This window comes from Podarcis pityusensis (assembly GCF_964106645.2).
Source record: "Podarcis pityusensis genome assembly, chromosome: 8".
NCBI lineage: Eukaryota > Metazoa > Chordata > Lepidosauria > Squamata > Lacertidae > Podarcis > Podarcis pityusensis.
In genome coordinates this window covers 19,767,568-19,782,873 of record NC_138033.1, presented here as the reverse complement: position 1 = coordinate 19,782,873, position 15,306 = coordinate 19,767,568, and the positions used below count along the sequence as shown (strand labels likewise).

General features: G+C 46.5%; 2 protein-coding genes across 6 annotated transcripts in view; one reads left to right on the top strand and one right to left on the bottom strand.

The window, feature by feature from the left end:
- Positions 1-974: 974 nt before the first annotated feature.
- On the top strand, positions 975-7,912 carry XKR8 (XK related 8). The gene is made up of 3 exons (XM_081015448.1): positions 975-2,159; positions 3,131-3,321; positions 4,970-7,912. The coding sequence occupies exons 1-3, from the start codon at positions 1,837-1,839 to the stop codon at positions 5,740-5,742; spliced, it is 1,287 nt and encodes a 428-aa protein (XP_080871574.1). The 5' UTR covers positions 975-1,836; the 3' UTR covers positions 5,743-7,912.
- A 4,773-nt stretch (positions 7,913-12,685) lies between these two features.
- Positions 12,686-15,306, bottom strand: part of EYA3 (EYA transcriptional coactivator and phosphatase 3) — a 55,185-nt gene continuing 52,564 nt past the window's right edge. For all 5 annotated transcript variants that reach the window (XM_081015427.1, XM_081015431.1, XM_081015428.1 and 2 more), the window contains one exon: positions 12,686-14,988. In XM_081015427.1, the coding sequence (XP_080871553.1) occupies positions 14,908-14,988 (81 nt within the window). In that variant the 3' untranslated portion in view covers positions 12,686-14,907. The remainder of the gene's footprint in view (positions 14,989-15,306) is intronic.

Sequence of the window (15,306 nt, the reverse complement as noted above, 5' to 3'; positions counted from 1 at the left end):
TGGTTTTACTTTCTGCTTTTAATTTACCCATGTGCTGCCTACCTTTCAAGGAGGAATATAAACATGTGATAGAAGGGTGTGCCATACAAAGTAAAGGGCAGTGCCACAGTTGGTTTTTTTTTTAAAAGATGTATTACTCTCTCTAATAACAAATGTAGTTGGTAAGTGCAAACACAAATGGAACCAAAACGGAACCATGAAGGAACAAGAGGGAGGTACCCAAACGCTTGGGTGAATTCTGAGGTTAATAGAAGGACAATCTTTAAAAAAGAAGCAAACTTAAGAGTAAAATGAGGCTGGAGCATGCTCAGTAACCATGGAATGTTGTGTCAGAAGGGAGGGGTGGAATGTAGTATGTTAGAGGACGTGGCTGACTGGCAAATAGGCCTGGAACCACATGGATGGGGCATAAATTAAATAAAATTAGAGAGAGAGTGAGCGAGCGAGCAAGAGAGTGAAGCACTCCTGCAAGGTGAAAATACACTGCAATATTTTGTTGCAGGTCCCACTTGTACATTTTAAAACCCAAACCTTGGTTTTTTTTCTCGTCACAGAGACTGCATGTTTAAAGTCCAAGTCAAAGGGTATGTATTGCGACATCTTACCACATAAGCTTTTGCCTTCAGCCATTTGTAAACCAGACAAGACTTGAGGAAGGGCTTTTCCTACAGTGGTGTAGCTATTAAACTTTTGGGATTAGGACCCCAGAGACCCAGGTTTCAAATGTGTGGTCCCTTCCAAACCTACGATTCTTTGAGTTTCCATGTACACTACCCTCCGTTAAATCAAAATATACACTTATAAAAAATAAGGAAAAAAAACCATTGACGTTTCGTTCCAAGTACAACCAACTTGATTTTTATTGCATTTTATTTTTTAGAGGTTGTAGCAATAATCTTTCTACAACCTCTAAAAAATGAAATGCAATAAAAATGAAGATATGCACATGAATGCTTCACATAACGGAATCTCAGCTAACGGAGCCATGACTGATCCTTTTTTAGCCTGGTGTGTGATTTCCCCGAGGCCAGTTGCACAAGAACCAGCAAAACAGCCACGTCTGTTCAAGACTAGACGGCGAGTGGGGCCCTGGAGAGAGAAGAAGGCCTGCCCTCTTGCTGGGCGGGTGATGGGCGTGCTCTGTCCCGCTTGCTATGCCGCCTCCCAGCCCAAGGAGGCTCGGCCCGGCCCGGCCCGAGGAGGGCTTGGAAGCCGGTAGGAGGTGGAGGCAGCAGCCCGCTCCGTCTGCAAAAGTTTCTGGTAGGCCTGGAGCGCGGGAAGAGACGAAAAGAGGAGGAGGAGAAAGGCGGGCTGACGGTGCCATGGCGATCGGCCGGCGACCTACCCAGAGCGAATCCCCTTCCGTCGTCGAGGAAGGAAGGATCCTGCGCGATCCAGGACTGCGGAGGAGGAGAACTGGGGAGCATGTAGGGTCAGCTAGCCGCGGGGAAGCCGTCGGAGGAGGCGGAGCAAGCCGGACATAGCGGCTCAGAGAGACGCCCTCGAAGAGTCCAGGAAGGAAGGATTTCTTGGAAGTTGTAGGGGATTTTTTTTAAAGGGGGGGGGTTGTTGTCCCTGGAAAGACCCCTTTCCTGGACCCTATACCTCCCCCAAAAGACGACTGGGAGGGAGACCACCCACGTGAAAGAAGGAGACATTAGGGCAAGCCTTAGTTAAGTTGCTCTCACTTGATTTTAGGAAAAAATTTGATGCAATTGAGGTGGGGGACCTTTGTCCCTTTTCTAAGTGACTAGCAGCAGCGAGATTGCAGACCGCCCCCTTTGGAGTTGGCACTAGGGACCGCAGACCCACTTTGGACCTGTTGGCCCCCAAACCATGGCATGGTCTGGCTGTGGTCCCAGCTGCAACGCACCTTGGCCGCCTCGGTACCGTTATTGGGACCTAGCCTTTGCCTTGATGGGCACGGCTGCATTTCTGGTGGACCTGGGCGCTGACGCGTGGGTGGCCGCCAGCTACTTGAAGGCCGGGGACTACCACTGGGGTGGGCTAGTGCTGGGGCTGTTGGCCTTGTCGTCGCTGGTAACGCAGTTCTTCAGCTGCGCCTGGTACTGGAGTGACCCCCCAGACCTTATGGAAGCGCTGCCCGCACGGCGGACCCTCCTTGTGTTACACATCCTACAGCTGGGCTACCTGTACAGGTAAGGACAATCAGGGATGCTGTGTCCCTTGCTGTAAGGTACTCGGGGAGCAAGTACCGTGAAGTTCTGTGATAGGATGTGGGAGTTCTCTTTTCCTAGGAGCCAAGCCCCCCGCCCCTCATTTAGGTCTGTTTTTAGCTTATGGAACCCAGCAAAATAATCTGTGATTCTATACAAACCTAAGTTTGGAGACTGGGCTATGCAAGGAGGATTGATCTTACCTCCTAGAATGTAGGGTGATTATAGTATCTGTTAATCAGACAAGTAAAATATCGGCAGGTGAGGCCTGTAACAAAATTCTGCAGTGTGGCATGCCCTGTTCTATGTTCCAGACAATCAGCTTCCCTTCCCTTCTCTGCCCAGTTTCCATGTTCCCCCAACAGTCAATCAGCATTCCTTGCTCAGTGAGTGTGATCATCCTTATTTAACTTATTTGGATAATAATAATAATAATAATAATAATAATAATAAGTTGTTGTTGTTATATGCCACTCATGTGACTGGATTGCCTCAGGTCAAAAACCCTGAGGGTTGTTTTCACCTATGCAAAAGGTTGTGGGGTTTTTGTACTTTTGGAAACCTCGGGGTTCCCTTGAGTCTGCTGACAGCTCTTTCTTTCGTGTGGGTGGTGTCATTCCAAGGAAACTGAACCGTAGGTAAGTGTCTTGAATCTCTCACCGCTCACTGCTTGAATCTCTCATCACTCGGAGATTGGGGTGGCATGCAACAACATTTATTGCATTTTTATGACCTGCCCTTCTCACGAAGATCTTTCCTATTTTTAGCCTCACAACAACCTTATGAGGTAGGTGAGGCAGAGAGAAAGGGAAACTACCCCCAGGTCACTTTACTGTATGGTTTGGGGCCTCGTGAGGATTTGAGCTGGATTTCCGCAGTTCACCTGCCACCCCCACATTGGCTCTCCTTCATGACCCACCCTATGAACTTGGTGTCACCTTCCCTTTTCACAGGTGTTTCTATGTTCTGAAGGTGGGCTTCCGCGTGTGCCGGACGAAAGCAGACAAAGATATTGCTTATGCTGTTTTCCTGTCGCATGACATCAGCTTCTTGCGCCTCTTTGAGACCTTCCTGGAAAGCGCCCCTCAGCTCGTCCTGGGGCTCTACATTATCCTATGCACGAAGAAAGCAGAGATATTTCAGGGTGAGTGTCCGTCCAGAAGGGTGCAGGATAAAGGACTGGTTTGTTTGGTTCCCAAAGTTTCCTTGTGTGGTTTGTGTAGATCATTTCAGTTTAAATCCAGTAAGAAGACAAGAAAAGCCTATTAAGTTCCCACTGGTCCAGCATCCCATTCTCGCATTACCAACCAGGTGCCTGTCTCGAACCATGGCTAAGAACAGGGCAGGCCCAAGAGATTTTGCTACCTGAGGCGAAGAAGAAGAAGAAGGGCCTCTCTCCCATTTCATGTACAGAATACAAACGAGATGAAGGGAAACAACGAACTGAGGGCAACAGACTAGTGTTTAAAGCTCTAAATTACTCAGCCCCCAAATATCTGAAAGACGGCCTTCTTCCCTCTCAGATGTTAAAATCAGCAGAGAGTGAGTGCCCTCTTGGTAGTTCCTCCATCCTCCAGAGTTTGTGGTGGCTTGGTGGCAAGAGAGGGCATTCTTTGTGGTGGCCCCTGAGTCCTGGCATTCCCTTCCCCCAGAGGTGTGTTTGGCACCTTAATTATGCAGCTTTTGACACTCGAGATGTATATTTTAGGACCCACTGTAATTGTGATTCTGATTTGTTTTTAAATTGTTTTTACTGTTATATTTTATGTCATTATGACCTGCCCTGAGATCTTATGGTGAAGGGCAGGTATTAAACCTAACAATTTATTTATTTAAAAATAAACAAATAAACAAAAACATTGCAATGAGGTCACCCACCACCCCCACCCACCCTTCTTTAACACACCAACCCACCCTGCTGGGCGCAACCCAAGGCATTTTGCTGAGACAAAGGACAAGATGGCATCTCCCATTCCTTGTGGAGAAGCTGGGTGGGTGGGTAGCTGAAGCATACTTCACACCTGAGGGCAACAGACCAGTTTAAAAGGTACAGAGAAAATAGGACCACCCCAGGTGACTCGTATACATCACATTCACTAATAGCAAAATTATTATTATTTATTAAAGTTATATGCCGCCCTTCATGGGAAGATCAGAGGGTGGTTTACAGAGGAAAAAACACAAAATGCATAACATAACACCTCACTAATACACCCCCAAAGGCCATTTTAAAGGCCATAAACATACATTTGTTGGCCATTATTTTTGGCTGCTTCTGCTAATTCACACTGTCTTTCTTCTTATCAGGTAAAGGCAGCATATTCTATTCTCTTCCTGCTTAATTTTTTTTTTATCCTCACAACCACCCTGCAAGATGGGTCGGACTGAGAGACAGTTACCGACCCAACATCACATAGTTTGGTTCAGGGCACTAAAAACCTGCCCCAAGACCACAGGAGGTTATGGAAGTGGTCGTCTGTTGTGGATGCTTTTGTTGAGATTCCTGCATTGCAGGGGGTGGGCTAGATAACCCACAGGTCCCCTTCCAACTCTACAATTCTGTGGTTCTATCAGTGCCCTCTGTACACTTTGTCACCCACCCTGGCATCTCAGATTTCGACAGATATCGCCCACATAGTTTCAAATGCATCCTTTCAGTCTTAAGTACTGGATTCTTATTATTTTTACACGCAACTTGAGAATGTCAGCAGGCCGCATGTTCTTCCTAGTAGCACCAGTGCCTGTCTTTGTGTAGTGTGGATTTGATTGGTCTCTTCCTCCTCTCATTTCAGTGCTTGGGATTTGCACCTCTTTCCTGTGTATCGCCTGGGCCCTCTTGGACTATCACCAAACCCTGCGCAGCTTCCTGCGGGAGAAGCACAAGCTGGGCCGCCGGTCCTCCACCATCTACTTCCTGTGGAACTTCCTGTTGGTGTGCCCTCGCATCCTGTGCCTGGCGCTCTTCGCGGTGGTCTTTCCAAGCTACGTTTCCCTCCATTTCCTGGCAGTCTGGTCCGCCATGTTTCTCTGGGTTACGTTGCAAGGTACAGACTTCATGGAACGCACCGCCTTGGAGTGGCCTTATCGGGCTGTGGTGGCCGTCATTCTCTACTTCTGCTGGTTCAATGTGGCCGAGGGGAAGACATGCTACCGCTCTGCAATCTACTACACGTTCCTCTTGGTTGACAGCGCCATCCTTGCTGTCTCATGGCTCTGGAACACCGTTCCCTTGAACTACGACTCCCACCTTGCGGCGCACGCACTCTACGCAGCCCTGCCCTGCTACGTAGCCGGGATCCTTTTGAGAAGCGTCTACTACAAATGTTTGCACCCTACTTTGCAGGCTGCAGTCCCGGTCACTGGTGATGAAATGGACAATGGAGATCTAGCTGGCAAAGACATGCCAGCTTTCCGGCAGCTGGTTGTACAAGGGCATGGTGACCAAGAGGCTATACGAGGATATGTCAACCGTCGGGCATATGGACTTGCTCAAAGCTTCTTTGCTGGGACTTCCAAGGTTGCACAGCATCAAGGAAATGGGACTCTTGGGGACAGCTGTTTGTAAGCCCAGCTATATGCTGTGTCCCATGTGGCCAAGCCTTATTACTAGAGAGGCGAGAGGAGTTCTGGGGTGTGTGTACCCATATTTTGGTCTGTACCTGTCAAGATGATCCCAGGCCTGCCTTTGAACATTATTTTTTGTAATGTAAGAGTTTTTTTCTAGCTTCGCAGGGACATCAGACAGGGCAGGGGGGTTGGGGGAGATGGTCAATCCCATCACCATCATTTATTTTTCCCATATGGTGTCCCTCTTATGGCTGGGTACACAACATGTTGCGCTCCAGATGTTATTCATCCCAGCAAACATGGCCAATGGAAGGAGTGATGGGAGTGGTAGCCAGCACCATCTCAAGGGCACTACGTTGGCTATCCCCGCTCTAAGGAATTCATGTCATCACATGCTGACCTTCACAGGAGTGTTGTTGGCCCCATTGCAACTCATGCATCACCTGGAGTGGGGGCACAGATACACGTTAAAGCTGCCTCCAGGGTCACCAGCATGGGCTAAGCCTAGAAGGTGAAGTCAGGAACGTGGTGTCCATGCTTCTTGGCCAGAGGTGGGTAACCTGTGGCCCACCAGATGTTTCCAGATTACAGCTCTCAGCATCCTTGGCCATGCTGGCTGGGGCTGATGGGAGTTGGAGTCCACCAACAACACGACTGCGACAGGTTATCCATCCTTGCAGAGGTTCATTTCAGATAGAGGTTATGGTTGCTACAGCCCTTGGCGCACCCTTAGAAAAAGACACCCCATCCTGTTTTGTTAATCTCCTGTGACACCCCATATTGGCTTGGAAGAGTTGTATGTGTGCAAGGCATCCCTCAACCTGCATACCTGGTGCATTCTTCATTGTAGCATTAAAGGAGAGGAAACTACAGGGGAAGACTGTGGCGCTGACCTCCTCTCTGTAGCCAATAGGCTTTACTTCCTCTCTTCAGGAGACAGCTCAAATAATATTGTAAGCTTCATTGCTTTAGCTGTCCCTTGATTGAGTCAGGTGCTATCTATGCAATACCATCTTAGCCATCCCTTGTTGGGCAACTGACTCAGGATCCTAGAACTTGAACCTTGTTAGGCTGTAGTTAATTAGTTTCTAATGCACTTTTGGAGTCTTCCCTTCCTTCCCTTGCTGGTTCCTCTCTTTTGTTCTGACGTTCTTGTCCCATTGAGTGACTTAAGCCCTTAGCTTCAATGAAGCTTCTACTTGCTGCTGGCTTCATGTCGCCAAATGGCCCATTCTCAAAGAGCCGCTTCCATGAACAGCCCTACAAACTGAGTTTCTTGGCACACCAGTCCCAGGTTCTTCTTTATAGGAACCACAAATATGTGTCCTACATTTCTAGGTGGAATTGTTCTCCCTCCTCACTCACCTGATGTAGTTGAAGATAAAATGCTTCCAGTGTTGTTACAGCAATGTGTTTCAGGTGTTCAAATTGTTGAGCCTGATTATTGTTATTTTTTTTTAAAAAAAACTGATCTAGGGCTCAAGTGCAAGCAGATTTTTATTCAGCTGGCACATTAATTGTCTCCTGTATTTTCTTTTTCAAGCGAAAAGCAGCTTTGGGAGGTTGCAGGTTTGAGTGGAGGGATGGGGGGAGGGATAGTGAAAAAGAGAGAAAGATCCTTTCCTCCTCAGCCGTTTTTCTTCTCAAACTTTATCCCAACCTGCTTTTTCACTCATAGGGGAAAGCATATGGGTATTGTGGCACTGAACCTCCCTCTCGCATTCCTTCCCCTGACTCACAGCCTCCTGCAACTGTTTTTCATTAAAAATTGGATGTGCCTTTCCTGCATAACTTCAGCCATATTCCCGAGTTATTTGGGTATAAAGGGCAATCACATGTTGAAGCTGGAGCAGGGCTGTGTTGTGGCACCACCCTCAACATAACATCCCCGGGGTAGCCCCCTACTCCCATGTCCTTGCAATCAACATAGTTGATTGATTGGCAAAGGAACCCTTATGCATGAGCACCTGCGCCTGTTTAGTGGGTTGGTTTGAAGACATCCATGTGTTGGGAGTGGGTGGGTGAGGGGTTAACCTGAGGGTGTGCCCAACACATGAGTAACGCATGAGCAGAGCTGCTGAGTTGGGCCTTCAGTTTAAAGCTAGTGTTAACTTATTGACATTGTTGAAGTTGTTTAGAAGAATAAAGCGATTCAGTTCTTGTTCAAATCTTGTTTTATCAGCAGTTATGTGAGAGGAGCACAATCCCAAAGCATGCTAATTTGCAGGATTTTGAAGTGCTTCCACGAACCACAGTTTGAGTAGGCTTCCGTCTTCCTCTGTTCCTTAGGTAGCTGCTAGGTTTAATAATAATAATAATAATAATAATAATAATAATAATTAATAATTTTTATTTATACCCTGCCCTCCCCAGCCAAGGCCGGGCTCAGGGCGGCTAACAAACAATAATAAAACAAATTGAATGAATACAATTTCAAAACAAGATTAAAATACAACATTAAAATATTGAAACAATAAAATATTAAAATACAGCCTCATCACAGGAGGAGAAAGGAAAAAGAAAAAAGAAAGAGGGGGAGAGAATCAAATTGGCTCCAAACCAAAGGCCAGGCGGAACAACTCTGTCTTACAGGCCCTGCAGAAAGAAATCAGATCCTGCAGGGCCCCGGTCTCATGAGGCAGAGCGTTCTACCAGGCCGGAGCCAGTGTTGAAAAGGCCCTGGCTCTGGTTGAAGCTAATCTAACTTCCTTAGGGCCCGGGACCTCTAGAGTGTTGCTATTTATGGACCTTGAGGCTCTCCGTGGGGCATACCAGGAGAGGCGGTCCCGTAGGTACGAGGGTCCTAGGCCGTGAAGGGCTTTAAAGGTCAAAACCAGCACCTTAAATCTGACCCTGTACTCCACCGGGAGCCAGTGCAGCTGGAAAAGCACTGAGTGAATATGCCTCCATGGCAGAGACCCCGTGAGGAGCCTCGCTGCAGCATTCTGCACCCGCTGGAGTTTCTGTGGATTTTCTTCAATTAGCTACACCAGTTGTGAAATGTTTGACACGAGATTTACTTGGGCAGAACAGCAGGAGTCCACAGGCCTATAAATCACGCAGGCTTCTAGAGAGGCATTCGCTTGCCTTAGCTTTACACATGCACAGAAATGAAGCCACATAAGCAGAGTTGCAGTCAAGTATCTAGGCAACGACCTTATCAGAAGAGCAAAAGTAACTTCACAGGGACAGGCTTGAGGAAGAACAAGGCCATAGATTCCTCTATTTGTGTCAGCAAATTCCTCTGCAGCTTCTTCACAGACATCACAGCTCTTTTACAACACCCAACATTGTATTCATGCTTCATTTTATTGCCCGTACACCTTAGGCTATCTAGGGATAAATACAGCAAAACGTTTTCCACCACACAGGGATGACAGTTGTTTTTTAAACGAGAGCCCCACTAAAGCATTTCCCACTACCCATTCATTCTCTCAGCTTTCAGTCACGTATAGCATGCATTAAATTGGCTATATTGATGAGCATGGAACCAACTTACGGTTGAATCCCTGCTCCCCTAACAACAAATCTGCTGGTACCATTTTCTTGTGGGTAGTGCTGTTTTGGCTATGTTAAGGCTCCATATTTGCAGAATGACTTCACCGTTAGTCTGCACAGAATGTGGAGGGAATGAGCAGAGAATATTTTCTCTCAGAATACTAGAGCATGGGGTCTTCCTATCATAAGAACATCAGATGAGGCCTTGCTGAGGCTGCCCTGTACTTTTATCTCTCGAATCTTCCAACCTTTGGATGTCCATGAATTCTGGTGTCACAAGAGGGAGAAAAACTCTCTATCCACTGTCTCCATGAAGGGAAGGCCACCAGCCAGACATGAGTCCAATAGCATTCTGTCACTTCTGCCGTGAAGCTGCCGCAGATCTAAAATACTAAAGAGAATGGAAACTTCTGACAGGAAGTTTGCTTCATACTGCCCATATACAGTGGAGAACTTTATGGACATCATGCCTTGTTGCACATGTTTCCTTAACAACAAAGTAGTCTCCAAAAAGAGGAAGAAGCCTTTTAATAGGACTTCTACCTTCCTCTCACCAGCTTTTCAAACCAACCGCAGTGTGATATAATATGGAACGTGCACCTGAGTTAACAAGTTTTTTGTGCAAATCAACAGTAGGTGATGCTGTTGGCTGCAAAGAACACACCGAGGAAACTTTATTATGCCTAAGAAGAATGAACTTGCCCTTTTCTCCCAGTACTCAGGCAGATGAGTTCTTGAGGTCCTCATCTGCTCTGATAGTAAATAATCCTTAGATGAGTCATTTGAAAATAGACAAATGCCCATTTGTTTCAATTCAGCCAGCAAATGGTATCCCACAATTGGGTCATGCAAGATAAGGCTTTGTATTCTGTTTAACTGAATTTGCATAACTGCTGGCGTCCTGAACACCACTGAGTGGAACAGCAGGGGCCCATAAATGAATAGTTAACACAAAAGCCAATCAACCAGTTGAAAGCCTAGCTCATATAGGTTGGCACACTTAAGGGCTAAACTCCAGTTGCTATTAGCCATGTGTTTCAGCAAGCGTGCTTAACCTGGCTACTTTTATTTTGGAGCAAAAGCAGTTACAGGGCCCAAGTCTGGAACAGATTCCTGAGCTGAACTGGGACCTTGAACAAATCTGCTGAAACTCTCTCCTTCCCTCCCAGCTGTTTTTCCTGTCCTCCCCCCAAAAGAAATTTGTTTGCTTCTGCTTTAAAACGAAACATCCAGAATAAGCATGTGACTAACGTCATGAATTTGACCTGAAAGATGGGGCCGCTTTTGCAAACTTTGAAGCCCCAAATTTCAATAGCAGCAGCCACTCATAATCTGGGAGAGGCTGAAAGTTTTTTTAAGGCCTGGGAAACTAAGAAATTCGTGTGCCAAGAGGAATGTAGGCCCAGGACGTGCCACTCTTGACAGGCAATTATAGAGTTGCAGCACCTCAGTTCAGTGAGGGCATCTGATGAAGAATCTCCAACAATCTCAGGAAAAGGGCAGGGTGATGCAGAGATAGACAGTACTCCCAAGCTCCTCCCTGAAAAGTGTCAATGTTGAAATAATATATGTGGCTTAGTGGGTGCAGCACATGGCATCCACATGGCATTTCTGAGAACAGTCCTTTCCCTTTGAAGCCAGGTCACCTGTGCTCATTTCAGCTCTCCTTCAAAGGAATTTCAAACCACTGATCTAGGTATTTTAGAGGCGGGGAGACATGTTGGCTTGGCGTGACTAATTGCTAAAAAAATGCAATGCCAGCTTTGCTATGAGGCTATGGACTGACACGTTGGGAGTTCCTTATCTTGTGATCGTGAGCCCCACATGTCTGGCTGTGCTTCGTATTTCGGGAAGGAAAGTGATTATCAGCCTCCTCCACATCATACTGGTGGCAGCTGTTTCTCTGGGCTCGCAGGTCTCTGCATCACAGCAGATAAGAGCTCTGACCCAAAGGCTCTGGCTGTCTGCCATGCTTTCCTTGGGCTGTCCCTTGCATTAAAACTACCCAGAGCATATGCACGTAACAGGAGCCATGTCTCACCAAGGAGATGTGAGGAACTGGTGGCCCTCCAGATGCTGTTATTGGAATCCAACTCTCATCAGCCCCAGCCAGGATGGTCAATAGGGATGATAGGAGCTGTAGTCTGGCAATATATGGAGGGCCACACGTTACCTGTTTAGGGAAGTTTTTAATATTTAATGCTGTACTATTTTTAACATTTGATTGGGAGCCGCCCAAAGTGGCTGGGGAGACTCAGTCAGATGGGTGGGGTATAAATTATTATTATTATTATTATTATTATTACCCGTCCATGATGTATACTGTTTTGAGCAAATTGCAGGCAGTACAGGCCACAAACATTTGAGCTAAGGGCCACATTGATCCAGGGATAAGCTGGGGGACGACGACTGGGGGCATGTCAAAGTATAAACTAGGGCATGGCCAACTTAGCCTTTTAAAAATAAAGGTTGTTGAGGGTTAGGTGACACAAAAAGCTTATTACGGAATCACAGCAGGGGAACGGTCAGTAAAAAAAAATCGAGAGGAAAATTTTGGGGAACCACAAATAATCCTTTGGCATCATAGAATTACCTATTGGGGGCTGTCATTAAACAAAATTTAAAAATAGGAAGAAAATATTGGGGCAGGGGACATCAGAGTCAATAAAAATGTTTTTAAGCCTTCAAGTGGAAAATGTTTGGTGGGCCTTGGAGGATCATGGCATCACAGTGGGGGGAACCATTAAACCAGTTTGGGGAAATGGGGGGGGGGGCAGGCAGCATAGGGGATTATTGTTTTTTCTAAAAAGGGAACGACAAAATTTTGGAAGGGCACAAAAAAAATCTCTTGGGCGTCTGGCTATATAAACGGTGTGGCTTATAATTAACAAGGCTTGCAGCTTGCATGTGAGGTATAAAGTCTCAATACATATGAATCCACACACACCAACTTTCCTTGCACCGAGAGTGCGCTTGGATCGAGTTTTCAGAAAGCAGGAATAGAACAACTTTTTTTTATACAGAAAATAAAGACTTTATTTTTCCAGTTCACAAGGACAGTTCCCATTACACAGAACATGATGCTTGAGGAAACCTACAGCCGTTAATGCCTTCTAATCATAACCATAAGCACAGCTGATGCCAATTCTGGACACCTGCAAGACTCCGAGGGTGAATCAGCATTTCTAATCTACACCAGCGCATGCAGCTGCCTCTGGTGCTTGGTGGGATTCAGACTGCAATGGAAACACAGGCAGAGTTGGAGCTGAGAACGCAAGACTCCCAAGCTCACTGCAGGGACGTAAAGGATGCGGAGAGCCCACGATTGCATTAGAAGGGAACTGGCTGGTGCTTGAATGCTAAACAGTGGGAAAGAGTAGGAAGGGGCGAGGAGCCAGTTTCCAAATACTGTATGAAGACCCCAGAGAAACGCAGCCAGTGAGTTCAATGATAACAAGAGCCAGGACAATGTTTATTAACGTTAACACAGAAAATGTACCATCCCCTGAGTGGGTTAGGAAACATCAGAGAGGACACTATATAAATATTGGTATCTGATGCAAAAACAAAGCTTCACACACGTCAGCTAAAGGTCTTCTGAAATCTTGAAGGCGTTCGAAACAGTTTCGCCAAGTAAAACAAAACTCAGGGCAACAACGGTCAGTTTCCTGGTGGCTTAACAAATCTCTGCCCGCTACGCTTTCTGCAAACACTTAAAAAAACACACAAAAAAACTAGGTTAATTTAAATGGGGGCCGGGCAAGGTATTCCTCTACAGTTGCTGACATATCCAAGAGTTGCAATGGAAGTTAAGGCACAGAGTTGATTCCAAAGTCAAGCACAGCCCATACCGATACAGTAGGAGATGTCTCAGGAGTGGCTGCTCAGCTAGTGACCTTTCTGGCCTTCGCAAAGGAGTTAAAAATTCACAGAAAGCTGGAATTACAAAAACAGGGTCTCTTTTAGAAGTGAGCTTCCTTTCTGAGGGAGTGGGATGCATTTTCATCCCAAAGAATACTGTTATGTTGCCTTCTGTGAGCTTGCAATAAACGTCAGGAAACAGCAGCTTTCTGGCACCCTGTACGGCTTTCTCTGTGGTGCAGAATCTACCCATCTAGTATACACTATGTTCCCGCAGGGAAAGAAAACAGAATGCTGCCTACCTGGCAAGAAGAACTTATTCTCCACCTGCTGGTATGAATGGAATTATGAGTCCCTCCAGTTCCTGCCTTACTACTTAAGGAGTATGCAGATAAAGCACTGTCGGGTGGGTGATCAGCAGTAGGTACTGCATGGTACCAAATGCAACGGGGACTTTTCTTGGGACATGAGAGTCTTTGACTGGGACTAAAAAATAAATGCATCTGCACCTGTCAAAGCCAGATGCAAAGAACTTGGCAGGGTCCCTAGCTTCAGCAACCCATTTTGGAATTCTGAATATTAAGTGGCATATAGTTGAAATAAAAATAATGAAATAAATTGTTGGAGGTTCCTCCTTGAAACTTTCGGGGGTTTCCACCCCTATAGTCATTAGCATTTTGCATTTTCTGCTCTGCAAGTGAGTACAGGTGTCCCTACTTCCCTTTCACTAAGCCAGTGCTTCACCCTGACACTATGGTAACTATCTCCTATTCTGAATTAAAGAGAAGATTCACAGACCTGCAAGTTGCCAGACACTCCATTCTGCCCAACTCCCCGCACCACAAAAAAAATGCAAAGAGGCAGCATGTTTGGTGCAAAATGAGGAGGCTACAGTTCCTGCCAAGCTGGAATATTGCGTGCAAATTTGGCAGATCACACTAAAGTATTTGCAAAGGAGGTGTTTTCCTAGCTGGATTTTCTCTGCTGGCTGGGCAGCTCCTATCATTTCACACTGTGCTGCCTCTTAAGAAATCCTGCTTCTACTTATGCAAGTCAGCTGTCAAAAAGAAGGAAGAAATGGTGTTTTTCCCTTTTCTGTCACTCAGGTAATCTGACCTCACCTGCACCTAAATGTCATGCTGCTACTTGGGAGTGGAGAGACAGAGAGACGGATTCTTCAGAAGAACTGGCCTCAGCCACCCCTTCTTGGCATCAGGCACTGAGGGGATGGCTGCCTATAATCAGTACCCCAGCAGACACTGGGAGAACTTCTTCCGCCCTCTCAACACACAGAATTGTTTTGTGGCCTTTCCATGAAAATCTACAGCCCTTTCTGGCTTTGCAGGAAGGGAAATGTTTCTGGACCCTTTTCTGTAAAAAAATAAACAATCAGTTCACTTCTCTTTATGTTCTGAAAGCTCGAGAGAGAGGCCTGGAGGTGACAAAGTACTCTACAAAAAAACAAAAACCACAACCCACTGCTTTTTTTCCTTTCCTTTTTTTAAAAAGAAAATGCGTAATATTATACCACCAAAGGTTGCACAGTGGGTTAGGTCTGTACTGCTGGAGATTCCTAGCCAGGATGCTCTGTTTTGGGTCTCCTCCTCAAATTCCCTTTGCCCAAACGCAGACAGCAGTGAAAGGCATGGGTGGCTCTCCTGGGAAAAACGACGCTGTGGCGCCTCCTACTGTACACTTCCGTTAGCTACATTGCTTTGTCTGGATGAAAAAGGAAGTCCCCAAGTCTGCTCTTGCCAAGATGGGGCTGTCGGGAGCTGTGCCGGACTGCCTGCTGCTCAGCTCCTCACAGAAAGTCCAGTTCGAGGGCCTGGTGGAGCGACACCAGATCGGCGTGATTTGTGATTCTCCAGAAGGGCATGTTGTGCTGCAAAACAAAAGAGGTAGAGGGGTGTTAAAAAACAAGCACATAAGCAACTTGTGCGGCGGGAATGGAAGTCAGTACTCTGCAGGAGATGAGTGAACGCAGGCTTCACCCGTGAGAAAATGAAAAAAGAGTCAGGAAAGGTTCACAGGCAACCAGCCAATATTTTCAGAAGCAGAAGCACGCAGTTGACAGCAGTCGCTAAAGTACAGCTAGGCCACCCTACCTAGTGAGGGTGCGGCTTTCCCTGGGAGCATGTTCAAAATCCCCTTTGACACTGAGGTCCAGCTCCGAGGGCCTTCTGGCGGTTCCCTCACCGCG

Coding starts and splice junctions, on each gene's coding strand:
- XKR8 (XM_081015448.1), top strand. CDS start 1,837: ATGGCATGGTCTGGCTGTGGTCCCAGCTGCAACGCACCTTGGCCGCCT. Junction 2,160..3,130: donor CAGCTGGGCTACCTGTACAG/GTAAGGACAATC, acceptor CCCTTTTCACAG/GTGTTTCTATGTTCTGAAGG. Junction 3,322..4,969: donor GAAAGCAGAGATATTTCAGG/GTGAGTGTCCGT, acceptor CTCTCATTTCAG/TGCTTGGGATTTGCACCTCT.